Consider the following 23,283-nt stretch of genomic DNA (forward strand, 5'->3'; position numbering starts at 1 on the left):
GGATAACTACAGGATGGCTTTTTTCTTTCATGAAAATTAATTTCCAAATGTTTGTATGGACCATGGCTCATGTTCTGTATGTCTTAGATTAGTTCAGGGAGGGTTGTAACCACGATTTAAGGAAGTCATGGATCAGTGTGCTGTTTCTTCAGGAAATACTAAGTAAGTCTGAAAATCTGACTTCCATCTTTTTAGTACTGCAATATTTAGAACTATTTTCTTTTCTTATTTTTTTTTTTCAGTAGGCTCCACACCCAGTGTGGGGCTTGAACTCACAACCTCGAGATCAAGAGTCACATGCTGTACCGAATGAGCCAGACAGGTGCCCATAGAACTAGTTTCTTAATACCAGTAACTGCCTTCAAGTATAAAATCTGATGATTTTTTTTCCCTCAAAAAGTAGTTTGCTGTCCTGTCTTTCAAAAACCATTGTTACTAAGTAACAGACATGAGAATTTTTTATCTTTCACCATAGAGATGTTTCTCTCTCATTCAGGCTCCTGTCCACCCCCAACTTGAATGCATTAGAAGCAAACATTTTCCTCTTCAGAGGATTTTGTACGTGCAGTGTCCTCCATATGTTATTTTAAATGTCTGACTTTTAAACTCGATTAATGCATTTATTCTTCAGTATGATGTTTGAATGTAGTGCATGACGTGTGCGTGCACGTGTGTGTGTGCACATGTGAGGTACATACGTGAGCACTCGTGTAAGGTGGCATTTCGAATTTGAGGCTCTTGCTGCTGGAGACACAACCCTTGCTTGGAGCCAACAAAGTCGTTAGGTATATGCGTATGGGTGTGTTTGTGGGGAAAAGATGAAACAACAAAGCATTGCTCATTCAGAAACTTAAAAAGCTTTTGAAAGCTTTGTCAATAGATACAGTTCACCTCTATGTCCTGCAATCGATGGAAATATCTTAGTCCATTGTCTCTTTATGCCAGTCTCATCTTCAGTAGACTGAAGACACAGTAGGTCTAGCTGTGTGTTTACTGGTGCCCTTTAAAGCTTATGTGGATCATGTTTATGGTTGTTGTTTGTTCCTATCAAATCCGTGGCTAAGCTGGTATTAAACTTCTGTTATTTACGATGTCTTTCCCGACTCTTAAGAGGACAACAGGTGAGCAGCTGGGTGGCTCAGTCCATTAAGTGTCTGACTTTGGCTCAGGTCATGGTCTCAGGGTTCATGGGTTTGAGCCCTGTGTCAAGCTCTGTGATGACAGATCAGAGCCTGGAGCCTGCTTCAGATTCTGTGTCTCCCTTTCTCTCTCTCTACCCCTCCCTTGCTCTCTCTCTCTTGCTCCAAAATAAGTAAATACATAAACATTAAAAAAAAAAAAAAAAGAACAGATGAGAACAAATACTTAAGCAGTACCTACTGACTCTGCCAGCTACTGGAGGCAGGGTGGAAAGAACACAGGCTGCAGCATTAGGCGGCTCCGGAATTCTGCAATTTGTCACTTGTGTGACTTTGGTCAACGTCACTTAAATGTCGTCTTCCATCTAACCCAGGTCTTAGCTGAGCTGATGGTTTATCCTTTGACTTATCAGTTCAGTGGACCCTTGTCTCCATGCCCCATTGATTTCCTAAGGACTTAGGTTTTCATGGCTGTCCTGTACTCCTGGCATTTTCAATCTGTGTGTATCTTATTTTTACACACACACACACACATATAGATATAGATATAGATATAGATATAGATAGATATAGATATAGATATAGATATAGATATAGATATAGACATAGATATAGACATAGATATAGATACATAGATAGATATATGTAGATATATATATATGAAGTATATATATGTATATATTTGCACCACTGATCCTGATGTTGGACTCGACCCTTTTGTTTTCCCCTCAAAACTTAAACACAGCATTTGTATGTGTAGCACATTATGATGTAAATGTGAAGTACTGGAAGAGTTTTGTCCTTAACCATCTTGTCTGGGAAATCTGTCAGTGGTTACCCTTCTGTGCCATTTATCTCTTTACCTTGCGGCTTTCTCTCTGTCTTCGTCACCTCCTGGCAGCTTCTTCCTTCTCTCACATACACAAGCGTCTACTCATTTCTTGTGCACAGCAGTTCAGATCTCTTTTATTGGCTTCTTTCCGGCCACGTCGTCAAGTTCATCTCAGATTCTGTTGGCAAACCACCAAGAGGCTGGGAGGTGTTTTTCCTGCAGAAAGATAATTCCCTGCTGAACAGGGGCTGAGGGAGGAAGCATCACCCACCGTGCAGTGTAACTGAGGTTTGATAACCCATCTCTCCCTTGGAAGCCCCTTGTCTTTTCCCCTTCTCGAAGCTGGTTCCTTGTGACAGTGGCTGATCATATGTATAAAGACACTTCATACAATGTGAACCAGAGTAAGAGAGATGGTATTATTACCAACTTCACGGTAAGTTTGGTTACTGATGTTGTGTGGTGTCCTGTCTCCTCTTGCAATGTCCTATCCAGTGGTCACCGGAATCTCTTTCCATTCACAGCTGCCCGAGCCGAAGTGTGTAGCGGCACCGGGGAGAGGTTCCGAATCTTCCGCGCTGAGAAAACCTATGCCGTCAAGGCAGGAAGGTGGTATTTTGAATTTGAGGCTGTCACTGCTGGAGACATGAGAGTTGGATGGAGCAGGCCAGGTTGTCAACCTGACCAAGAGCTGGGCTCAGACGAACGTGCCTTTGCTTTTGACGGCTTCAAGGTGAGCAGACGTTGCTGAGCACCAGACACCGGAATTTGTAGGCTCTGGGTATTGTAGGCTGCTGTGTCCCAGGCATCTACATACTGTGTGTGTGTGTGTGTGTGTGTGTGTGTGTGTGTGTGTGAGAGAGAGAGAGAGAGAGAGAGAGAGAGAGAGAGAGAGAGAGAGAGATTTCCGCTGCCATTCTTTGGGTAGGGCAGTAAAATCAGGACTTTCTGGAGCACCCACTCAGCAGAAATAGTTCCAAGAAAATTTTGTCCTTGTAATCTCAAAACATTTCCCCCACAGGGAAATTCAAGAAGTAAAACATTGCTACCCAAAAAATGAATCATCCTTATCTATCAGAAGTGTTAAAATGCATATGCTAATTAAAAATACATGTACTTTGGAGCGCCTGGGTGGCTCAGTGGGATAAGCTTCTGACTCTAGATTTCAGCTCAGGTCATCATCTCACAGTTCATGAGCTCCAGCCCCGTATCAGGCTCCGTGCTGATGGCTGGAGCCTGCTTGGGATTCTCTCTCTCCCTGTCTCTGCCCCTGCTTGCACTCGCTCTCCCTCTCTCCCCAAAATAAATAAGCATTAAAAAGAAAACTATTAAAAATGCATACACTTTGACGTAGCAATTCCATAGAAGAAATGTATCAATGATAGGTAAACACATTTAATAGCCACAAGAATGCTGGAGACTGTTGTTTATAATGACAAAAAGTTTTCATTTTCAGCATTATTAGTAATATTTCTTAAGGTGGATGGAAGCTGGTCAGGTGCTTATTTTATTATTTACTTACACATTATATAAATGTTTAAAGATTATTTTATGTACATAAATTATTTAAAAATAAAAAAGTAATATGTATATGAACCTAGCCACAAGAGAATGATAGTCATTTTTTGATTGATAAAATTATAGAAATTTTAGTCTTTTCTATTCTGTGATTTTCTTCCATGAATTTACATTCCTTTCATATGAAGGGGAAAAGTTATTTTTAATTAAAAGGAAAGTTAGAGTAGATAAGCAATCATGAGGAGACTTGACATTTGAGTACTGAGGTAGGCATGAGTGGGACAGCATTTCTAGGCTAGAAATTAATAATGTGTCTTCCAGGGGACAACAGACCCACTTTGTTGTGAAACACCACATTTCCTGAACCTGTTTTTTATTTCAGATAGAATATCTAAACACTTATTGAAAGCTAACACTTTCTGAAATAAAATTTTTAAAAGTAGAGTGTATTATACTTGAAAATAATCATATCATTACTTTACATTGGTGACTATACCCCCTGACATATCAGTTTGCAATGAAGGCGACGATGGAGGGGAAAATGAGAAGATTTATCTGAAAAAATAATTGATGTAACTAATTTTGATCCCATAAATCAGTGGAATGTACTTACAGATTCACAAGTCACATTTATCAAAAATGTGTTTGAATTGTATTTATAATGTGAAATTTCACCTCTGTATACAAAACATTGTTGGCACATTTCATTTTTGGTGTATTATTTCAGTAAACATCCTAAGAATATTTTTAGGTTTGATTTGGAGCTTTTTAAATTTTAGTATATCTTGAAATGCTTCAAGATGTCTGTTTTGTTAAAGTATCCGTGCCATTGGTTCCAAGGAATGGAATTTTATTTTGAAGTAGACGAAAACTAGAATGTCATTTTCAGTGATAAATTCTCAGCTTTATTCTCTACTCATAATTCTTTGCATTTTGGAGGAATGGAGAAAAACAACCCAAATCCTGAGAAGCATTCATTTTGGTGAGAAAAAATAACCTCTAAGGACACAGAGGTTGGTTTGTTTGTTTTATTTTTTTATTTTTTTATTTTTTTTTAAATTTTTTTTTTAACGTTTATTTATTTTTGAGACAGAGAGAGACAGAGCATGAATGGGGGAGGGGCAGAGAGAGAGGGAGACACAGAACTGGAAGCAGGCTCCAAGCTCTGAGCCATCAGCCCAGAGCCTGACGTGGGGCTCGAACTCACGGTCCGTGAGATCGTGACCTGAGCTGAAGTCGGACGCTCAACCGACTGAGCCACCCAGGCGCCCGGTTTGTTTGTTTTAAATAGAAAGTGTGTCGGGTTTGATTTTTAAAGTCATCGTTCCTCAAAGTAATGACATAGCATTTGGGTTGTTCTTCAAGATTCCACAGCATACAGTGTTAATCAAAGGGACGTAGAATTCCCAGGCACCTCCACATCGCTTAGGGTGTGTGACCCGCTGGTGCGTGGGGTGGCACTGAGCCCTTCCTCCTGCTGTGTTACTAGAAGGAGCTGCTGTGAGTCCTACCAGTAGTGGTGGGTGGGTGCTGTTCTCCCGGCTCGGTCTGTGACAAGAGACTCTTCTGTCCCTTAGGCCCAGCGGTGGCACCAGGGCAACGAACACTATGGGCGCTCTTGGCAAGCGGGCGATGTCGTGGGATGCATGGTGGACATGACAGAGCACACCATGATGTTCACACTGAATGGCGAAATCCTTCTGGACGACTCGGGCTCGGAACTGGCGTTCAAGGACTTCGATGTTGGTGACGGTAAGTGGCCTTCGGGTTCGCAGCACAGCGAAGGCGACTGTTCTAACGTTTCATAAGCAGCCATCTTCGACGGTGAGTGAGCAGATGAGTTGCAGCTGTAAATTGCCAGGGTGCCATATGGCTTATTTGATCAGACACCCTTGAAATTACTTTAGCAGAAACACTACCTCTCCTGCTTAGCTAGGATTTCAATAAGGCAGAAATGGCTTTTATGCATGTGAATCAGAAAATAAATGGCAGGCAAAAGGATAGTTTTCCACAAACGTTAAATTTTCATTTAGAACTTCCCCGTTTAATCAGCTGCTTATAGCTTCTTTCTGTTCATTCATTTCACAAAAGTGTAACGAGGACCTGCCACATGTCAGTCCCTCCGCTGGATGCTGAGATGACAAAGATTAATAAAACGCTGTCCTGTTTTTATGTAGATGACAGTATACCGGGGAAGTCAATACTCGAATAATTTCTGTTCAGTGGGGAAGCTCTAAATTGAAGAAACGCAGAATGTTCCATGGAAGCACAGTGCAGGGCTTTGAGGTGACCTTGAGCAAGGTTGTGAAAGAAAAGTGAAAGCCCTTTGGAAATAAATGAAAAATTCATTCTTCAGAGCTACCCTTCCAGGAAGTTGGCCACTGGCCGCCTGGGGTTATTTGAATTCACGTTAATTTAAATGAAATAAAGTTACAATTGAGTTTCCCAGAGGCATTTGCTCCATTTCAAGTACTCAGTGCCCCCCTGTGGCTAACTGGTGCCTCTCCTGAACAGCTCAGACTTAGAGCCTTTACATCATCACAGAAAGTTCTTTTGGATAGCGTTGCTCTAGAGCATGTAAGCAAGACAGTACTTAACAAAATACTCTACAAATATCTCATTTTAAAATGAGCAAACACATTTTTCTTTCAAAATGGCTTTGGGATATAACTTATTATTTGAATATATATATATAGTCATGGATTTTAAGAGATATACCTCAGTCGGTATTTTTAGGATTTATAAACCAGTCCCTGATCCTCAAAAGTTATCCAGTTCATTCCTTGATTTAAACTCTATATTCATTCATTCAACAAGCTTTTAATTAAAAAAAATTTTTTTTTAATGTTTATTTATTTTTGAAAGAGAGAGAGAGAGAGACACAGAGTGTGACAGGGGAAGAGGCAGAGAAAGAGGGAGACACAGAATCCAAAGCAGGCTCCAGGCTCTGAGCTGTCAGCCCAGAGCCTGATGCTGGGCTCAAACTCATGAACCGTGAGATTATGACCTGAGCCGAAGTCAGATGCTTAACCGAATGACCCACCCAGGTGCCCCTTAAATTTTTTTTAATGTTTAGTTATTTTTGGCGGGGGAGAGGCAGAGAGAGGGAGAGTCAGAGAGAGAGACACACACAGAATCCAAAGCAGGCTTCAGGCTCCAGGCTTCAGGCTCTAGGCTTCAGGCTCTGAGCTGTCAGCACAGAGCCCAACGCGGGGCTCAAACCCATGAACTGTGAGATCGTGACCTGAGCCCAAGTCTGACGCTTAACTGACGGCCACCCAGACACCCCATCATTCAACAAGCTTTTGATCAGGCACGTCCATCATTTCTCAAACACAGATTTGTAAAAGTAATAGGAATCTTATTATTTTATAACTTAATTTCTGTTTTGCACACGTGTATCTCTGGGTGGAGAAACTGGTACTCTACCGACCCATCACCCATCTCCCTTTCTCTGGGATTATGTTTATGACTGCTAATGTATCTGGGGGCCAGGTGGGAGAGGGGCTTCTTCTGTGTTATGTGTCTGTACTGGCCAGTACCATGGGTACGACCTGAGATTTTATTGTTTAATTGGTTGTTATTTAATAATTGTTGCATACCATGCCTTCCTTCATTGGAAGTAAATGCCTGTTTGAGTTCTTTTGTTAAATTTATGCCACATAAATCTATGTGTAGTGTTAGAGTTATAAACCATGTGGAATGCTCATCCATACTGTTTAAGCATGTAACAAATGTTCATGCCACAGCACTGTTGCGAAGACCAATCACCATCGTGGTGATGAACTGGACTGAGTGAGTCTGGCTGGCACAGTCATGTAAACAGCATTTTTGATTTTACACCTCATAGCATTTCAAAATTTTTTTAAATGACTTGAACCCTATACTGGTACATCTGCTGTAGAGTTAATACAACATTCTGATGGATTATCTGAAAATTTTATGGTGCATATCGTTGGGCTTTTGTTGGAGGTGTTGGGGAGGTATCTTTTGGTCTCTAAGGCATGTTGCAAGTTTCATGTAGCCATGATCATTAACGATTAACATTAACAATTAGCAAGTGGTCATAATTCTAGGCTTTCTTCCATAAAATGGAGTTTTATGCCTATGACTTTAAAATACTTTTTAGAGTGGAATTTTCCATTTCTCTCTCAATTATCTTTGCATAGCTTACTAAATAGGAAATTCGATGGGTATGCTCTGGGTATAACTATAACGGGAGACCCTGAGATGGGCTCCTTAATTGACCCACCACGACTAAGAGATAGCCCTTGAGACAACTAGGGTTCAAAAGAGCAAGTGTGAAAAACCATTTATTTAGTTCAACAGATTTTTTAGCACAGGAATATGTTGTAGCTGCCAAAGCACTACGGAGCCCATCCTTGGATCCTGTCTACTCAGAAGGATAGAGGAGGGGAACTCTAACGTGTGCAGGGCATCCCCAAGCATTCCTCTTCATCGGGCATCATTAGAAGTATATATAATTCTCCCCATGTGTATGCAGTTAACCCATCAGGAGTCATTTTTATCACAAACCATGTTGTGTATAGTGTGAATGTTGATATTCACGCTTTTACACACAGAGTTGTGGTAGCCAGACACCTGCCCCTTTGCAAGAACCTGAAAGGAGTTTTGACTAATCCAGTCCATCTTGGTAAAGCCAGAGATGATTATCCCATATCCACTTTAGGACTCAAGCTTTTTTTTAAGTAATCATTTTTTATATGGAGTGTATATACTTCCTCTTTATATACTTCCTCAAGAGCCTAGTGGAGGTGATTCTTACCATGTTAGGTAGGGGACAAGAACCAGGCTTAGTAGAAATTTGAAATATATGTATTTATATTATTTATATATTTATAATTTAGATTTATGATTTATAGCTAATATATATTATATTATACAATATATAATACATTACTTGTGTGTATAATTTATATGACACATACTTATAATTTATATTTATGTTATATATTACAAATACATATAATTTATATTATTTGTATATTATTAATACGTATTTTTTCATTTATCTTACCACATAGTTCTTTTGATTGCCTTAATAATCACTATGTATGTGTCTAAGCTCACTGTCTCTGTACCAATAAGGAGGAATTAGGATAATGGTAAAACATGCCAAAAGAAGCATGGCACAGATATAAAGACAGGTTGTAAGAAGAATGTAAACCTAAAACACTTAACAAAATCTTTCAGTACTTTAGCAGCCGTGGTACCTTCCTGCACTAAGCAGTCTGTTGTCATAAATGGTTTTCAAACTTGTGCTATGGCAAGAAATGAAATCGGAAATGATGAGAATGAGAATAAAGGGAACAACAAATCTATCATTATTTGCCGATAATACGATTATTTGTCAGACAGTAATAGGAATCATTTAGCAAGGTAGCTAAATTTCCATGCTAGATGCACATGTGAAACTGAATTAAAAAGAAGATACCATTTACAGTAACATCAGGTATTTTCAGTAACTAATTTTCACTCTAACCTAAGGTGTACAATACCTTTACAGAGAAAAATCACTGAGCTTTATTGAGAGATTAACTGTATTAAGAGATTTATCATATATAGTCAGCTGATCTTTGACAAGGATACCAAGACTACATAATGGGGAAAGGTTAGCATATTCAATAACAAGTACTGGGAAAACTGGATATTCACATGTAAAAAATAAAATTGGATCCTTCATCCAATTCTGGACCATACACAAAATGTTCTTGTGGCTATACACAGAATGATATTGGATGGACCATACACAAAAATCAACTCAAAATGGACTAAAGACTTAACTCTAGGGCCTGAAACTGTAAAGTTCCAAGAAGAAACATATGGGAATAGCTATTTGGGAGTGGCCTTGGCAATGATTTTTTTGGATATGATACCAAAAGCAGTAAAAAAAATAAAAATAAAAAAAAAGGAAAAATGGATAAATGGAGTTATATCAAATTAAAAACCTTTTGCACAAGAAAGGATGCCATCAACACAATGAAAAGGCAACCTATGCAATGCAAAAAACATATTTTCAAGCTGTATATCTGATAAAGGGTAATTTTTTAAATTTATAAGAAGCACCTGCAACTCATTGGCAAAAACAACAACAAATGACCCTTTTCAAAAATGGACAACGGAGCATAATAGATATTTCTCCAAAGAAGACATACAAATGGCCCTCAGTTATATAAAAAGGTGCTCAACATCACTAATCACCATGGAAATGCAAATCAAAACCAGAGTGAGATATCACTTCATACCTATGAGCAAAAAAAACTAAAGATAGCAAATGTTGGTGAGGGTGTGGAGAAAAGGAAACCCTCATGCACTGTTGGTGAGAAGGTCAACTGGTACAGTCACTATAGAAAACTATATGGAGATTCTTCAAAAAATTAAAAATAGAACTGTGTAATCCAGCAATCTTCCTTCTGGGTATTTATCCAAAGGAATTGAAATTAGGATCTCAAAGAGATCTCTGCAATCCCACATTCATTGAAGGATTATTCACAATAGGCAAGGTAAGGAAACAACCTAAGTGTTGACAGATAAATGAAGAAAATGTGAAATGTACATACAATGGAGTATTATTCAGCCTTAAAAAAGATGTAAATTCTGCCATTTGTGACAACATGGATAGCTGGAGGACATTATACTAAGTGAAATAAGCCAGATACACAAGGACAGATCCTAAGTACTACATGATACCATTTACATGATGAATCCAAAATAGTCAAACTCATGGAAACAGAGAGTGGAATGGTGGCTGCCAGGGGCTAGGGAAAGGGAGAAATAGGGAAGTGTTAGCCAAAGGATAGAGACTTCTAGTTATACAAGATTAGTAAGTCCTAGAGAGCTTCTTCCTTTAGTTAACTATATAGGCCTGAATTATATGTCTAAAATTTTGCAAAGAAGGTAGATCTTATGTTAAATGTTCTTACCTCACACCACACACTTGCGCGCGCATGCGCGCGCACACACACACACACACACACACACACACACATTGGTGATGATGATGATGATAAAAATAAGAGAGCAGGAGGAAGCTTTTGGAGATAACTGATATGTCTGTGGCATAGATTGTGATGATTTCATGGATGTATACTTATCTCAAAACTCATCAAATTGTGTACATTAAGTATGTATAGCCTTTGATATGTCAATCATACCTTAGTAAAGTAGTTTTTTTTTTTTTAATATTTATTTATTTTTGAGACAGAGAGAGACAGAGCATCAACGGGAGAGGGTCAGAGGGAGAGGGAGACACAGAATCCGAAACAGGCTCCAGGCTCCAAGCTGTCAGCACAGAGCCCAACGCGGGTCTCGAACCCACAAACCGCGATATCATGACCTGAGCTGAAGTCAGATGCTTAACCGACTGAGCCACCCAGGCGCCCCAGTAAAGTAGTTTTAAAAAGAGATTTATTACTGAATAAATGAGAGCTGTATTATGTTCATGGAGGAGACAACAGCCTTAAGATATTAATTCTTCCAAAATTGATGTATGGATTCAATCCAAACATCATGCTTCATTCATCAAAGTCTCAACAAGTTTTTCACGGAGCTTGACATGATGTTTCCCAAATGTATATAGAAGAATAAAGGGCTCCAGTATCTAGATCATCATGATAAAGAAGAGCAAGGATAGGGTATATGTCCTACTATATTTATTTTAAAGGATAAAATAAATATGGATTTATTGTGAAGCTATCATCATTGAGACAGAGTAGTATTAGTGCAGGGATAAGCAAGTTAATCAGTAGGGTATAATACAGATGACAGAACACCAGCACATGTATGGAACCTTCTATTTATTTTATTTTATTTTATTTCATTTCATTTCATTTCATTATTTTATTTTAACATTTATTTATTTATTTATTTATTTATTTATTTATTTTTTAATTTTTTTTTTTCAACGTTTATTTATTTTTTGGACAGAGAGAGACAGAGCATGAACGGGGGAGGGACAGAGAGAGAGGGAGACACAGAATCGGAAACAGGCTCCAGGCTCTGAGCCATCAGCCCAGAGCGTGATGCGGGGCTCGAACTCACGGACCGTGAGATCGTGACCTGGCTGAAGTCGGACGCTTAACCGACTGCGCCACCCAGGCGCCCCTTTAACATTTATTTTTGAGACAGAGAGAGAGAGCACGAGCAGGGGAGGGGCAGCCAAAGAGGGAGACACAGAATCTGAAGTAGGTTCCAGGCTCTGAGCTGTCAGCACAGAGTCCATCATGGGGCTCGAACTCGCAGATCGCGAGATCATGACCTGAGCCAAAGTTGGATGTTCAACCGACTGAGCCACCCAGGCACCTCTTTGTATGGAGCCTTCTAATGTGACGGGTGGAATGTCGCAACGGTGGGGAAAAGAAGATTGTGAAAAATGGGATCTGGATGGAAAAGATGAGATCAGAGAATTTCCTCACACCATATGTGTGACAGCCAGCCCCAAATGGATTGAGGTCTTAAATGCCAAAAGGAAAACTTTGCACTCCTAGTAGGAAATATAGACAAATCTTCTAGACTATGGGGATAGGAAACCTTTCCTTTAGAGTAGCAAACAAATATAAACAAAAACCAGTGACTATAAATGACTGGTAAATCTGTACAAATTTAAGAACTTTCATTAAAAGAACAATAAGAAAACCTTAAAGAAAATGGAAAAACAATTTATTAGTGGGGTAGAGAGACTCAAATGCAATGTAAACAACTGAAAAAAAATGTTAGTATTAAGAGAACATGAAGAACTGAAATCTGTTAAAAAAAAAAAAAAAGGATGAAAAGCCATGAGTTGACATCTCATAGAGGAAATTCAGGTGGACAATAAACATTTGAGGAAATGTTTGTTATTATTAATGATCAGGGAACTGCAACCCCATAATTAGATGCTATTTTATGTCTGTTTTCTCTTGACAGTACACATTGGTGCCCTTGCTGAAAAAAAAAAAAGTTTGACAGAATCACTGCACGTTGAGTATTTACATACCCATGACCCAGAAATTCTATTCCAGTTGTCCCAGTGACATTTATACATGTCTACAGCAGGGGACACGAACAAGAATGTGCATAGGAACACTGCTCACAGTAGCCAAAGCCAGGGACCCATCAGGTGCGCACCTGTAGGAGAGTGGATGAGTAAACTGGGAAACTGTAGTGATAGATGACAAGAGGAATATTTCAAGGAACAAAGTAAGTCATGAAAGAGAACTATGGCAGGCAGAGACAGTGCCCCGCAAAGACGTCCATGTTCCACTCCCTAAAACCTCTCAATAGATTACCTTGCCTGGAAAAAGGGATTTTACAGAAGTGATTAAGGTAAGAATCTTAAGATTGGAGGCTTATCCTCGATTATCTGGGTGGCTCCAATGTAATCAACTTGCAGGTCTTTTGAAGAGGGAGGCAGAAGTTGGGGGTGGGCAGGAAAGAGAGAAAGAGTGAAGAGATTTGAAGATCTTGGCTCTGAAGAAGGAGTAAAGAGCCAGGCATCAGGGGCAGTAGGAAGCCTCTAGAAGCTAGAAAACGCAGGGAACAGATTCTCCCCCAGAGTCCGGAGTCCCCAGAACGAACACAAGCCCTGTGGACAATTTGTAGCCCAGTTAAAATCCACTTTGGACTTCTGGTCTTCAGAAATATAAGCTAATACTTAATTGGTTTTATTTTAAGCCACTGAATTTGTCGTGTTTTGTTACAAAAGCAATCGGAAACGAATACAAGAATAATATAGCATGTTACCATTTTTTGTAAAAGTTTGAAGCAACTAAAACTTTCTAAGTCTATTTTAAAAGTACATATAAAGAAAATAACAGAGTGCTAATTTTAGGATTTAAGGCTATGATGGTTTCCTCAGGTGGAGGGAGGCAGGGAGATGGGAACATCAGCATGATATGGTTGATGTAGGCTATTGTGAAGGCTTTAGTTTCTCCATTGGGCGGTGGGTTAGCAGACACTTATTACAGTATTTTTTTTAATGTTTATTTATTTTTGAGAGAGAGACACACACAGAGCACGAGCTGCGGAGGTGCAGAGAGAGACAGAGACACAGAATCTGAAGCAGGCTCCAGGCTCTGAGCTGTCAGCCCAGGGCCCGACGCAGAGCTTGAACCCATGAACCACGAGATCACGACCTGAGCCGAAGTCAGACTCTTAACCGACTAAGCCACCCACGCACCCCACTTAATTACAGTATTTTTAAAAGTCCAACTAAAGAAGCAAAAGCAGGTCATGACAAGAGTGCGTCAAGAACAACAGTTTGTAATTAATCCACCTTCCACTTCTGTGCACTTGAGATTCTTAAAGAAATACGAGATTCATGAGCATGTCCATAGAGCTTTGGGGAATGACCTAGTAGAGGGAGAAATTGATGGTAAAAGTCTGAGAGACGATATTAACTGAAATGAAGTTCCTGATAAGGTGAAGAGGGGTGTGATCTCCAGCACAAGAAATCAGGAAGAATCTTTCCTTTTACAGCAGAGAAGCTATGGGTATGAGTATAAGGAATAGTAATGGCCTGTGTCTGAAGAGTGTGGTGCCTGTGTTTATGGGGGGGCCCTCTGGGCAAAATGAATGGCTTCGTATTTCCCACAGCCCCAACTTCTGTTCTCTGTTTTCTCCATCTCCTTCAGCTTTCTCGTATCTGATCGCTTTGTGTCCCACATGTTACCTTGGTCCCTCTTGTTGCTTCCTTCTCTGGAATCCTGTCTCGGGGAGAGGTCTCCCTGTCCACATTCCAACATAACATCTACACAAGAGAATTATTTTGAAAAGATTTCTGAATTCTAATGGTGCACCAGCCCTTTTGGGGAGGTGCATCTCATTGGAATCTCTTCTGCCAGTCTGCAGTTGTGATGAGGTAGTGGGAATGGTCTTCAATGGCCATGTTCTTTCCCCTTCAGTGTTTCCCATCCTTAGGGTCAATCTGAGGCCACCTCAGGGAGGGAAGAGCCCTTCATCAAATACCTGTAGTCGCTCCAGGCCTCAGGGAGAAATGACCTTTTCCTCGGTAAGCTTTTGGATTGGGTTTATCTCTTGCTTTTTGGTGTCAGCAGAATGCAAAATCTCAAAGGCTGAGATCAGTTTATTAGCCTAGAGAAAAGAAGCCAGGAAGACTACTAACCAATGGCTTTTTCTCTAGGTCTCTGGAGGGACTGAAGGAAATCTTGTGGTTCACACATTATCTAACCAAGTGCCCCAATTAAAAAAAACAGAATCTTAGTCCCAAGTACCAGCTCCTCGCAAATTGTACTTTTATTTTGCTCTTTTCCCTCTTCCCTGCCTTATGAGGATATTTTATTACTTAAAGCACACTCATAGGGCAAATTTCCATAGGTCAAAAACTAATCATCACTAATTGCAATAGGAAAAATAAGGGTGCATCCCCGAGCCTCCCAATTAAAGCTCGTTTAGACTAAAGAAATACCAGATCCCCCTAAAATTATGTCAGTATTGAACATGGTTATGCCCTAACTTAAAAGACATTCCCTTCTTTATTCGTCCTTTGATTTGGTTGTTTATGGCTCTCAGTCTTTCTCTTAACTCTCAAGTAGTATAAACTTCAGATTGCCTCACAAAATATAAATGTAAAGAAAAATGTAAATGTAAGAAAAGCAAAATAGGGGGCACCTGGGGGGCTCAGGTGGTTAAGGATCTGACTCTTGATTTCGGCTCAGGTCATGATCTCATGGTTCCTGAGTTTGAGCCCTGCATCAGGCCCTGCACTGGCAGTGGGGAGCCTGCTTGGGATCCTCTCTCTCCCTCTCTCTCTAAAAATTAATAAACTTTAAAAACAAAGGAAAGAAAAACAAAATAGTGACAGTAAAGCAAAAAAGAAAATAGAAAGACAAAGGAACGTTGGTGAAAACATGGGAATAGTACGACGTTTACCTGGCACATTGAGGTCACAGGGACGATGGTGCACAGAATTTTCTGGAATACATAATGTGTGTCCCACACTTCTTTCAAGAATGCATGCAGTATGAGCCAGTTCTTACTACCCTGAAGATGAATGCATATCTTCTGCTGGGGCTTGCTATCTCCCGAAGTGTGTGAAAAATCAGTTTTGCTTCCGTATAAAAAAAAAGAAGAAAAAATGCCTTGTGAGAGTATTAAATGAAATTCCTCCTAGAAGTCAGATTCTTCTAATCCACAGATTCCTTCAGGGTCCCTTGGGACTCAGCAGGCACGGCTTCAGAGAAGATATGTCTGCTGGTGAATACAGCATTCTGAATGCAACCACGTCTGTGTCCCTGTTATGGACTGAATTGTGCCTCTCCCCCATCCAAATTCATATGTTGAGCCCTTAACCCCCTAATGTGACTATATTTGGGCCTTTAAAATAATAATTAAGGGGCACCTTGGTGACTCCGTCGGTTAAGCATCAGACTTTGGCTCAGGTCATGATCTCATGGTTTGTGAGTTTGAGCCCTGCACAGGGCTCTGCACTGACAGCTCAGATCCTGGAGCTTGCTTCAGACTCTGTCTCCCTCTCTCTCTCTGCCCCTCTCCCACTCGCAGTCTGTGTGTGTGTCTCTCTCTTTCTCTTAAAAACAAACAAAACATTAAAAAAATTTAATATTTAAAAAAAAATAACTAAGGTTAGATGAGGTCATAAGGGTCAGGCCCTACTCCACGATGACTGGTCCTTATAAGAAAACAAGGAGACGTCAGGGGCGGGGGGGGGGGGGGGGTGCCCATGCACAGAGGAAAGGCCGTGGATGGTGGCCATCTGCAAGCCAAGGAGAGAGACCTCAGGAGAAACCAGACCTGCGGACACCTTGATCTTGGACTTGTGAGAATCAGTTTCTGTTGTTTAAGCCGCCTAGTCCGTGCTATTTTGTTATGGCAGCCCCAGCAAACTTCTACGCTGCCCCCCTCTACATGTAGCCCCTGCTCACCTAGTACCACTCTTGATTTACTCCTGAGTGCCGAGCCTCCTGTTATCCATAGTTTGAAGAGCTCATCGTACCCTTAATTTAAAGCAAGTAAGAGTCATTTGAAATCTTGCCATATGGTGAAAGAGCAGTTATTTTGTCAGATTACCTGCATTTTACAAAGTTGGCTGTAGGTGCCTTTCTTGTGTTGTGTAAGTGGCTCATCACACTGGAGCTTTTTCAACCTTGTCGGCTCTTCTGTAACTAAAGATCAGTTCGGAGTCCTCGGGGTCTGCATCTGTAATCATGATAATCAAATCCAGAAGTGAGGCTTTCCATGTTGTATCTGCCACCTGGGAGGACAGTGAGCAGAATTCCTGGTGCTGAGTCTGCATGGGGTTTAGACTCGTTTAGACTAAAGAAATATTGTCGGAAGCAAAAGAGAAGAATATTGTCGGAATTAAAATAATCACATAGCTTTTGGTTGAGAAGACCTCCAAGGAGAGGGAAGGAAAACTTTCCATTACTGATGATACCACGCTACCTTTAAAAAAGAGGAAGAATATAGAACTGTTGGACTGTACTTACAATATTTTCACACTCAGTGGAAATATTACAACAGATTAACTGCTCGGTGGAATCATGTGGCTCATTAAGAAGATTTTCAACATGACACAAGAGTATAAGGATTGCGCCACCCCAGATCCCAGCCTTCTGGCTCCCCCGTAAGTCCTTTCTGTCACTAGTGTCACTCTAAAAAACCTGCCATTGATAACAGACCTGAGATGCATGTCTGTTATCAGACCTGGGACGGTAACTTATGAAGGATCTCCCTAATTAAAAATCAGTACTCATGGGTAGAAGTCAGGACTTTGAGTCACTGCCGTGGGGCCGTCCAAACAGCCAAAGAATTGTGTTGGGACATTGGATATTTGGAGTGAAGATAAAGGCATCGGTTATAAAGTGGTAGACAAATTCTAGAGTATGAAGATGTCAGGAACTAGCATAATTGGTTTCATAGTTTTGTCTAGAATCAGGAAAGAGAGATCCTCGAATTCTCTGGACGTGTCCAGGAATGAAACTCTTCACTGTGTGCTACATTAACAAATGAGGAGAATGTTTATTTTGATTGCCTAGAGTTAAATTTCAGATGATCTAATTTCTGTCTTTTGAGTTTGCATGTCTATTTTCTGTACATGTTACATGGAGCATCGGGAAATGATTGATGAGCTCAGTGAAAACCAAACTCTCCTTAAACTGGGCAGTTAATTGACAGTGACATTGTATACCTTGGGGAAGAGGGACACTTGCTAGTATTCAGGGTCAAAAATAAAATTCCTAATGACCTTGATGATCCAAAGTGAACCAAGAACCAGGAAGAAAGTATGGGGGTGTCCCTATTATGCCAAAGCTGATATTACGAAGTCTGCACGCTAAAGAGCTTAAAACATAGTAAATTCCCTATGGAATTTTAGTGTATTTGTTAATACACTTAGTTTATTTGTTAATTCATTTTCTAAGCCAACGTGGAATAGAAGCGGCAGATTTCATGTCTGAAGCCCTGGATTCTAGACCCAGTTCTGAAAATAATAATTCTTGTGTGACGTTGGGCAAATAGCTTCTCTGTTTTCATTTCCCTAAAATAAAAAGCTCTGACTGGAAGCGATCGGTTTATGCCCCTTCCAGTTCTTAAGATCCCAGAAATCTACGGCAAGTGTGTCTTGTTTTTATTTTGCCCTCCCTGCTGCATTCTTGATTCAAATTCTCACTTCCCATTTCACTAGCTGTAGGGCCTGAGACAAATGTTTTAACGTCTTACTTGGTTCCTCATCTTGAAAAATGGGGTTAATATTTAATAATAAATGGAAAAGTGTTTACATATTACCTGGCACATACTAAGGTGCTATTAAGTGCTACCCTTTCTTCTGACCAAATAATTCAAACTTACATTTTGGTGTAATGTCAGCCATTTTTACTGGTTTTGGCCATTTGGTTGGGTTATAAATGAGGATCCGTATCTGTAGTCCAGAAATTTCGAAGTCTGAAACCATATGTTCTTACAACAAGCTGGTATGCTTGTGATCTGCTCTATCTTCTTTCATTTTAGCCCCCGCCACAGATTTCACGCCTGCGTCACACCCCCACATCCTTGTGACTGCCAGTGCCTTGGTGGACACGCACGCTCATCACACACCCCTCTGCTCCGGAGCAGGGTGGCTCGTCAACGGAGAAAGTTAAAATTTGCTGAAGCCATCTGTCTTTTGTTGGAGGAAACAGTTGAACCATACGTCGTAGCTGCTGTTTTAACAAATTTACAAATGGTTAGGGTGGGTCTGGCACAGCCCCAGGAAACCAGTTGGACTCATGGGTACTAATTTAAGATCCCTGGCCAGGAAGAAAAGTTCCCTTAGATATCATGAGGCTTTGTTATTCGCAAGATGTCAGTTAAGGTGACTGGAATAGAAGATTGGGAACATAAAACATAGGAAGGTAGGACCAAACTTTACGTCTGCCTGAGCGTGTGCTGGCATATGTAACTGCGTGGACGTCTGTTTTATTGTGTTGGGATGTTTGTGTGTTCAGCTTATTTCAAACTAACAAAGAACTGAACCTCAATCATCATGTTTTGCTACGGGCAGTTATTAAGAGTGATGTCATTTATCAACCCATCTTGTTTAATTTATGGCAAACATTCGGTCAGTCTTGATTGCGTTTGTCATTTCCTGACATTATATTATGTATGATTATATATTATATTATATTATATTATATTATATTATATTATATCATATCATATTATATATACGTTATATATACTTTGTATTATATACTTTGTGTATATGTGTGTGTTTGTGTGCATAGTTATATCTATATCTATATAAATGTATACTCTATAAATATAGATATAACTATTTACTTGTTATGCCTACACAAAGGTAAGCTCCAGAGGGTTAGGGACTCTTTTCCATTCTGCTCACAGCTATATCTCCAGCCAAGAACAGATCTTGGCACATGCCAGGTATTCATTAAATATTTGCTGAATGGTAAGACCTGATACTAAATGGAGACAGGGTTGAATAGTGACTTAGAGCAGGGGTTGGCATACTAAGGCCTGAGAACCAGATCCAGCCTGCCACCTGTTTCTGTAAATAAATTTTTATTGGAATACAGTCATGCTTATTCATTTATACTGTCTGTGGCCACTTTTACACTTCAACTGAGGTTTGAGTAGTTTGGCCCACAAAACCTAATATCTCTACTCTCTGCTTATTTATGGCCCTGGCTTAAAGTGTGGATCGTAGGATCTGGCAGGCCTGGGTTTCCTTTCCGGCCACCCAGTTGTGAGCAAGTGATTTCAGCTAAAATGTGGGTTGCCTTGTCTAGAAAGTGGTAACGATTCCTGTCTCACCAAATGGTTGTTCGTGTTCAGTGAGATGCACATCAGATAAACACTCAGGGAACATTAGTCACTACTTGGGAGCCTCGTGTGATGGCCATGTCATCCATTGTCTGCACCTTTATTTACGGTGCCCTTTGCCAAGTAGTGGCCAACCGGAAGTGACTGAACTGTGGCCCTTTTGTCCCGTGACCAAAAAGTACCTGTAGTTTTCTTCCACTCTTTGTTCTCTGATGTCATTGCCATCTAGTTGTTCTTGCTGTATGTATGGTAATGTAAAAACATATAATTTATAGAAATATTGGTTCTTATTATCACAGAAGTTACTAAAACTCCATCTTCAGAAGTCACAGTATGATTTAATTTTTATTCAGTTCAGCTTCATCTAAACTAAAAAGAAAAAAAAATTCTAATTCTGGGTATACTTTCTTAATACCTTCCTTTAAAGAGGACTAAGAGAGCAAAGTAGTAAAAATATCATCTACAAGTCTATATCTGCCATAAATTAATGAAAAATTATATCTGTTTATTAAAAAGTAACAAATTCTTGTCAAATATTTGGAAAATACAAAAAAGTGTAACAAAAATGGCTAAAAGCTGTATATATCCCCACTACCCAGAGAGAAATTTGGCTTTCATGTACTTTTTCCCCATTTAAAGCATTGATATGGAAAAATAAATGTCCACAGCCACCTTTTTAACTTAATATTATATATGTTGTTCCAAGATACAAAAACATTTTAAACATAACTTGAAAAAAAATTTTTAATGTTTATTTAATTTTGAGAGAGAGAGAGAGAGAGTGCGCAAGCAGGAGAGGGGCAGAAAAAAAGGGAGACACAGAATCCGAAGCAGGATCCAGGCTCGGAGCTGTCAGCACAGAGCCTGATGCGGGGGCTTGAACCCACAGACTGTGAGATCATGACCTGAACTGAAGTTGGACGCTTAACCAACTGAGCCACCCAGGTGCCCCAAATATGGCTTTTGATTTTTTTTAGCCAACTTTATATTTTGAGAAATAGCCTTTCAGAAAAGGGCAAGAATAGTGCAATGGACACCTGTTTACCCTTCACATGGAATCACCACGTGTTATTATTTCCCCGTTTGGTTTTCTTCTCTCCCTACAATTTCCTCTTGATGAATCCTGTACATACTTAATTTTGTGTATATATCAAAATTATCCATTCTCTTATTATGAGTATTTAGTTTCTTTAACCTTTTCTTTTTTTCCCAATTTAATTTTGTTCACCGAGCATCCATGTTTTAAGCACTGCTCATAGAGGATCTCATTTTTAAAACTGGAATCTATGGCGGGAGGGAGGGGTGCCTGGTGGCTCAGTCGCCTAAGCATCCAACTTCAGCATAGGTCGTGAACTCACGGTTTGTGAGTTTGAGACCCGTGTCAACCTCTGTGCTGACAGCTCAGAGCCTGGAGCCTGCTTCGGATTCTGTGTCTCCCTCTCTCTCTGCCCCTCCCACACTCACATTCTATCTCTCAAAAATAAACAAATTAAAAAAAAAAACACCTGTAATCTATGGGGTAGACGTTATAGAAGAAAGGATTAAAGCTTAGAGAATTTAAGTAACCCGTCAAAGGGCAAATAGCTGACAAGTGCTGGAACTAAGATTTTAATGCAGGTCTCTCAGACTTGACCCTGTGATCTAAGTCATTTCCTAGTATCTAGGCCTGTCTACCATCTGAGGTGACAACTCCTCTAAGAAACCTTCCTGAATTTTCTCTCTCTCCTTCTCCTCTGCTCTTAGCACCCCATGTCCAGAGATGGGTCGAGAAGTATGATGTCTTTCCTTGTCTTCCCACCTCATTAGGCTGTGAGAACCTTTGGGCTGATGTCTGTGTGTCCGTGAGCTATTGTCCCCAGTTTCTAGAGCATGGTAGCTGCTCGTAAATATTTATTGGATAAGGAAATGAATGGTTGAAAGTGTCTTAATGCACATTACTAAATGCTCTACATAAATCTTGTACCAGTTTAATTTTATTGGCAAGATTTCTGGTAACTCACTGGACACTCACCAGCATTGAGACTTTGTGCTTTAGCAGGCTGCCCTTGTTGTTGGACCATCCACACTACCCACACGATTGTACACATTTCTGTATGAGGAAGATGTAGGTATATTCCAGTTTTCCAGTTTATTAAATGATTAGTTTATTTTCACAAAATCTGTCAGCTGTTTTTATAGTAAAATGCATATTCATTGAAGAAAATCTGTTGAGAGACAGAAAAAGAACAAAGAGTGTTAAAAATTCCACCATTTTATAACATTTTGTTAAGGTTTATTTATTTTGATAGAGGGGGAGGGAGAGGGGCAGAGAAAGAGGCAGAGAGAGAATCCAAAGCAGGCTCCACACTGTCAGCCTGGAGCCCAGGATGGGGCTCGATCCCAGGAACCATGGGATCATGACCTGAGCCGAGATCAAGAGTTGGACACCCAACCGACTGAGCCACCCAGGTGCCCCTCTGTAACTTCTTTTAATTAAAAAACTTCTAATGCTTTCCCATCTATTTTTAAAATAATTTTTTACTGTTTGTTTATTATTTTTGAGAGAGAGAGAGACAGAGAGAGCACGAGTGGGGAAGGGGCAGAGAGAGAGAGAGGGAGACACAGAATCCCAAGCAGGCTCCAGGCTCTGAGCTGTCAGCACAGAGTCCAACATGGGGCTTGAACCCGGGAAACCATGAGATCATGACCTGAGCCGAAATCAGATGCCCAACCAAGTGAGCCACCCAGGCGCTCCTTGCCTTTCCAACTTTAAAAACTAATCATATGCTATATCTTTCTTTCTTAAAATAATACGTACTATGAATATTTTTGTATATAATAATGACTGTTTGAAAACCAGATTCGAAAGCTAAATAGTATTACATATCAATGGAAAAACATATTTAGTGTGCAAAATATTTTCTGTGATCATAAATGCAGCCATAGTGAACAGTTTGGGACATAAATCGTTGTGTGCAACCCTAGTTGCTTGGTTTTTTAAATGAAAAGATTTCCTGGGGCTCCTGGGTGGCTCAGTCAGTTGAGCATCTGGCTCTTGATTTTGGCTCAGGTCATGATCTCACGTTTTGTGGGATCATGCCCCGAGTTGGGCTTCCCACTGACAGCACAGGGCCTGCTTAGGTTTCTCCCTCCCTCTCTCTGCCCCTCCCCTGCTCGTGCTCTCTCTCTCTCTCTCTCTCTCTCTCTGTCTCAAAATGAATAAAATGAACTTAAAAAAATAAATGAAAATATTTCAAACATGCGGAAAAGTTCAGATATTAATATAACAAACACCCAGAGATCTATGTGGGTATTTATAACTCACTTATAGGGTAGGGATTCCTTCTACATATAATGTGGCTAGAAAGAAATGCGTATTTACAATCGGAGATGTTTCTGTCTTGGTATCCCCAGTTTATGTCGAATGGATGTTAGATAAGCCAGTTTGTGCAAATGTATTTCAACCTGTCTCAGATCTATTGTATTTATGCAGTCATTTTCTTTGATTCCTTTCTAGACACT

The 23,283-nt window shown here is 40.1% G+C and overlaps 1 protein-coding gene across 9 annotated transcripts in view; it reads left to right on the forward strand.

Moving 5' to 3' along the window:
• Positions 1-23,283, forward strand: part of RYR2 (ryanodine receptor 2) — a 756,877-nt gene that overhangs the window by 481,521 nt on the left and 252,073 nt on the right. For all 9 annotated transcript variants that reach the window (XM_053910232.1, XM_053910224.1, XM_053910226.1 and 6 more), the window contains 2 exons: positions 2,496-2,704; positions 5,067-5,241. In XM_053910232.1, the coding sequence (XP_053766207.1) occupies positions 2,496-2,704; positions 5,067-5,241 (384 nt within the window). The remainder of the gene's footprint in view (positions 1-2,495; positions 2,705-5,066; positions 5,242-23,283) is intronic.

Source organism: Panthera pardus, unplaced genomic scaffold, assembly GCF_024362965.1.
Source record: "Panthera pardus isolate Hobbes unplaced genomic scaffold, ASM2436296v1 HiC_scaffold_22, whole genome shotgun sequence".
Taxonomy (NCBI): domain Eukaryota; kingdom Metazoa; phylum Chordata; class Mammalia; order Carnivora; family Felidae; genus Panthera; species Panthera pardus.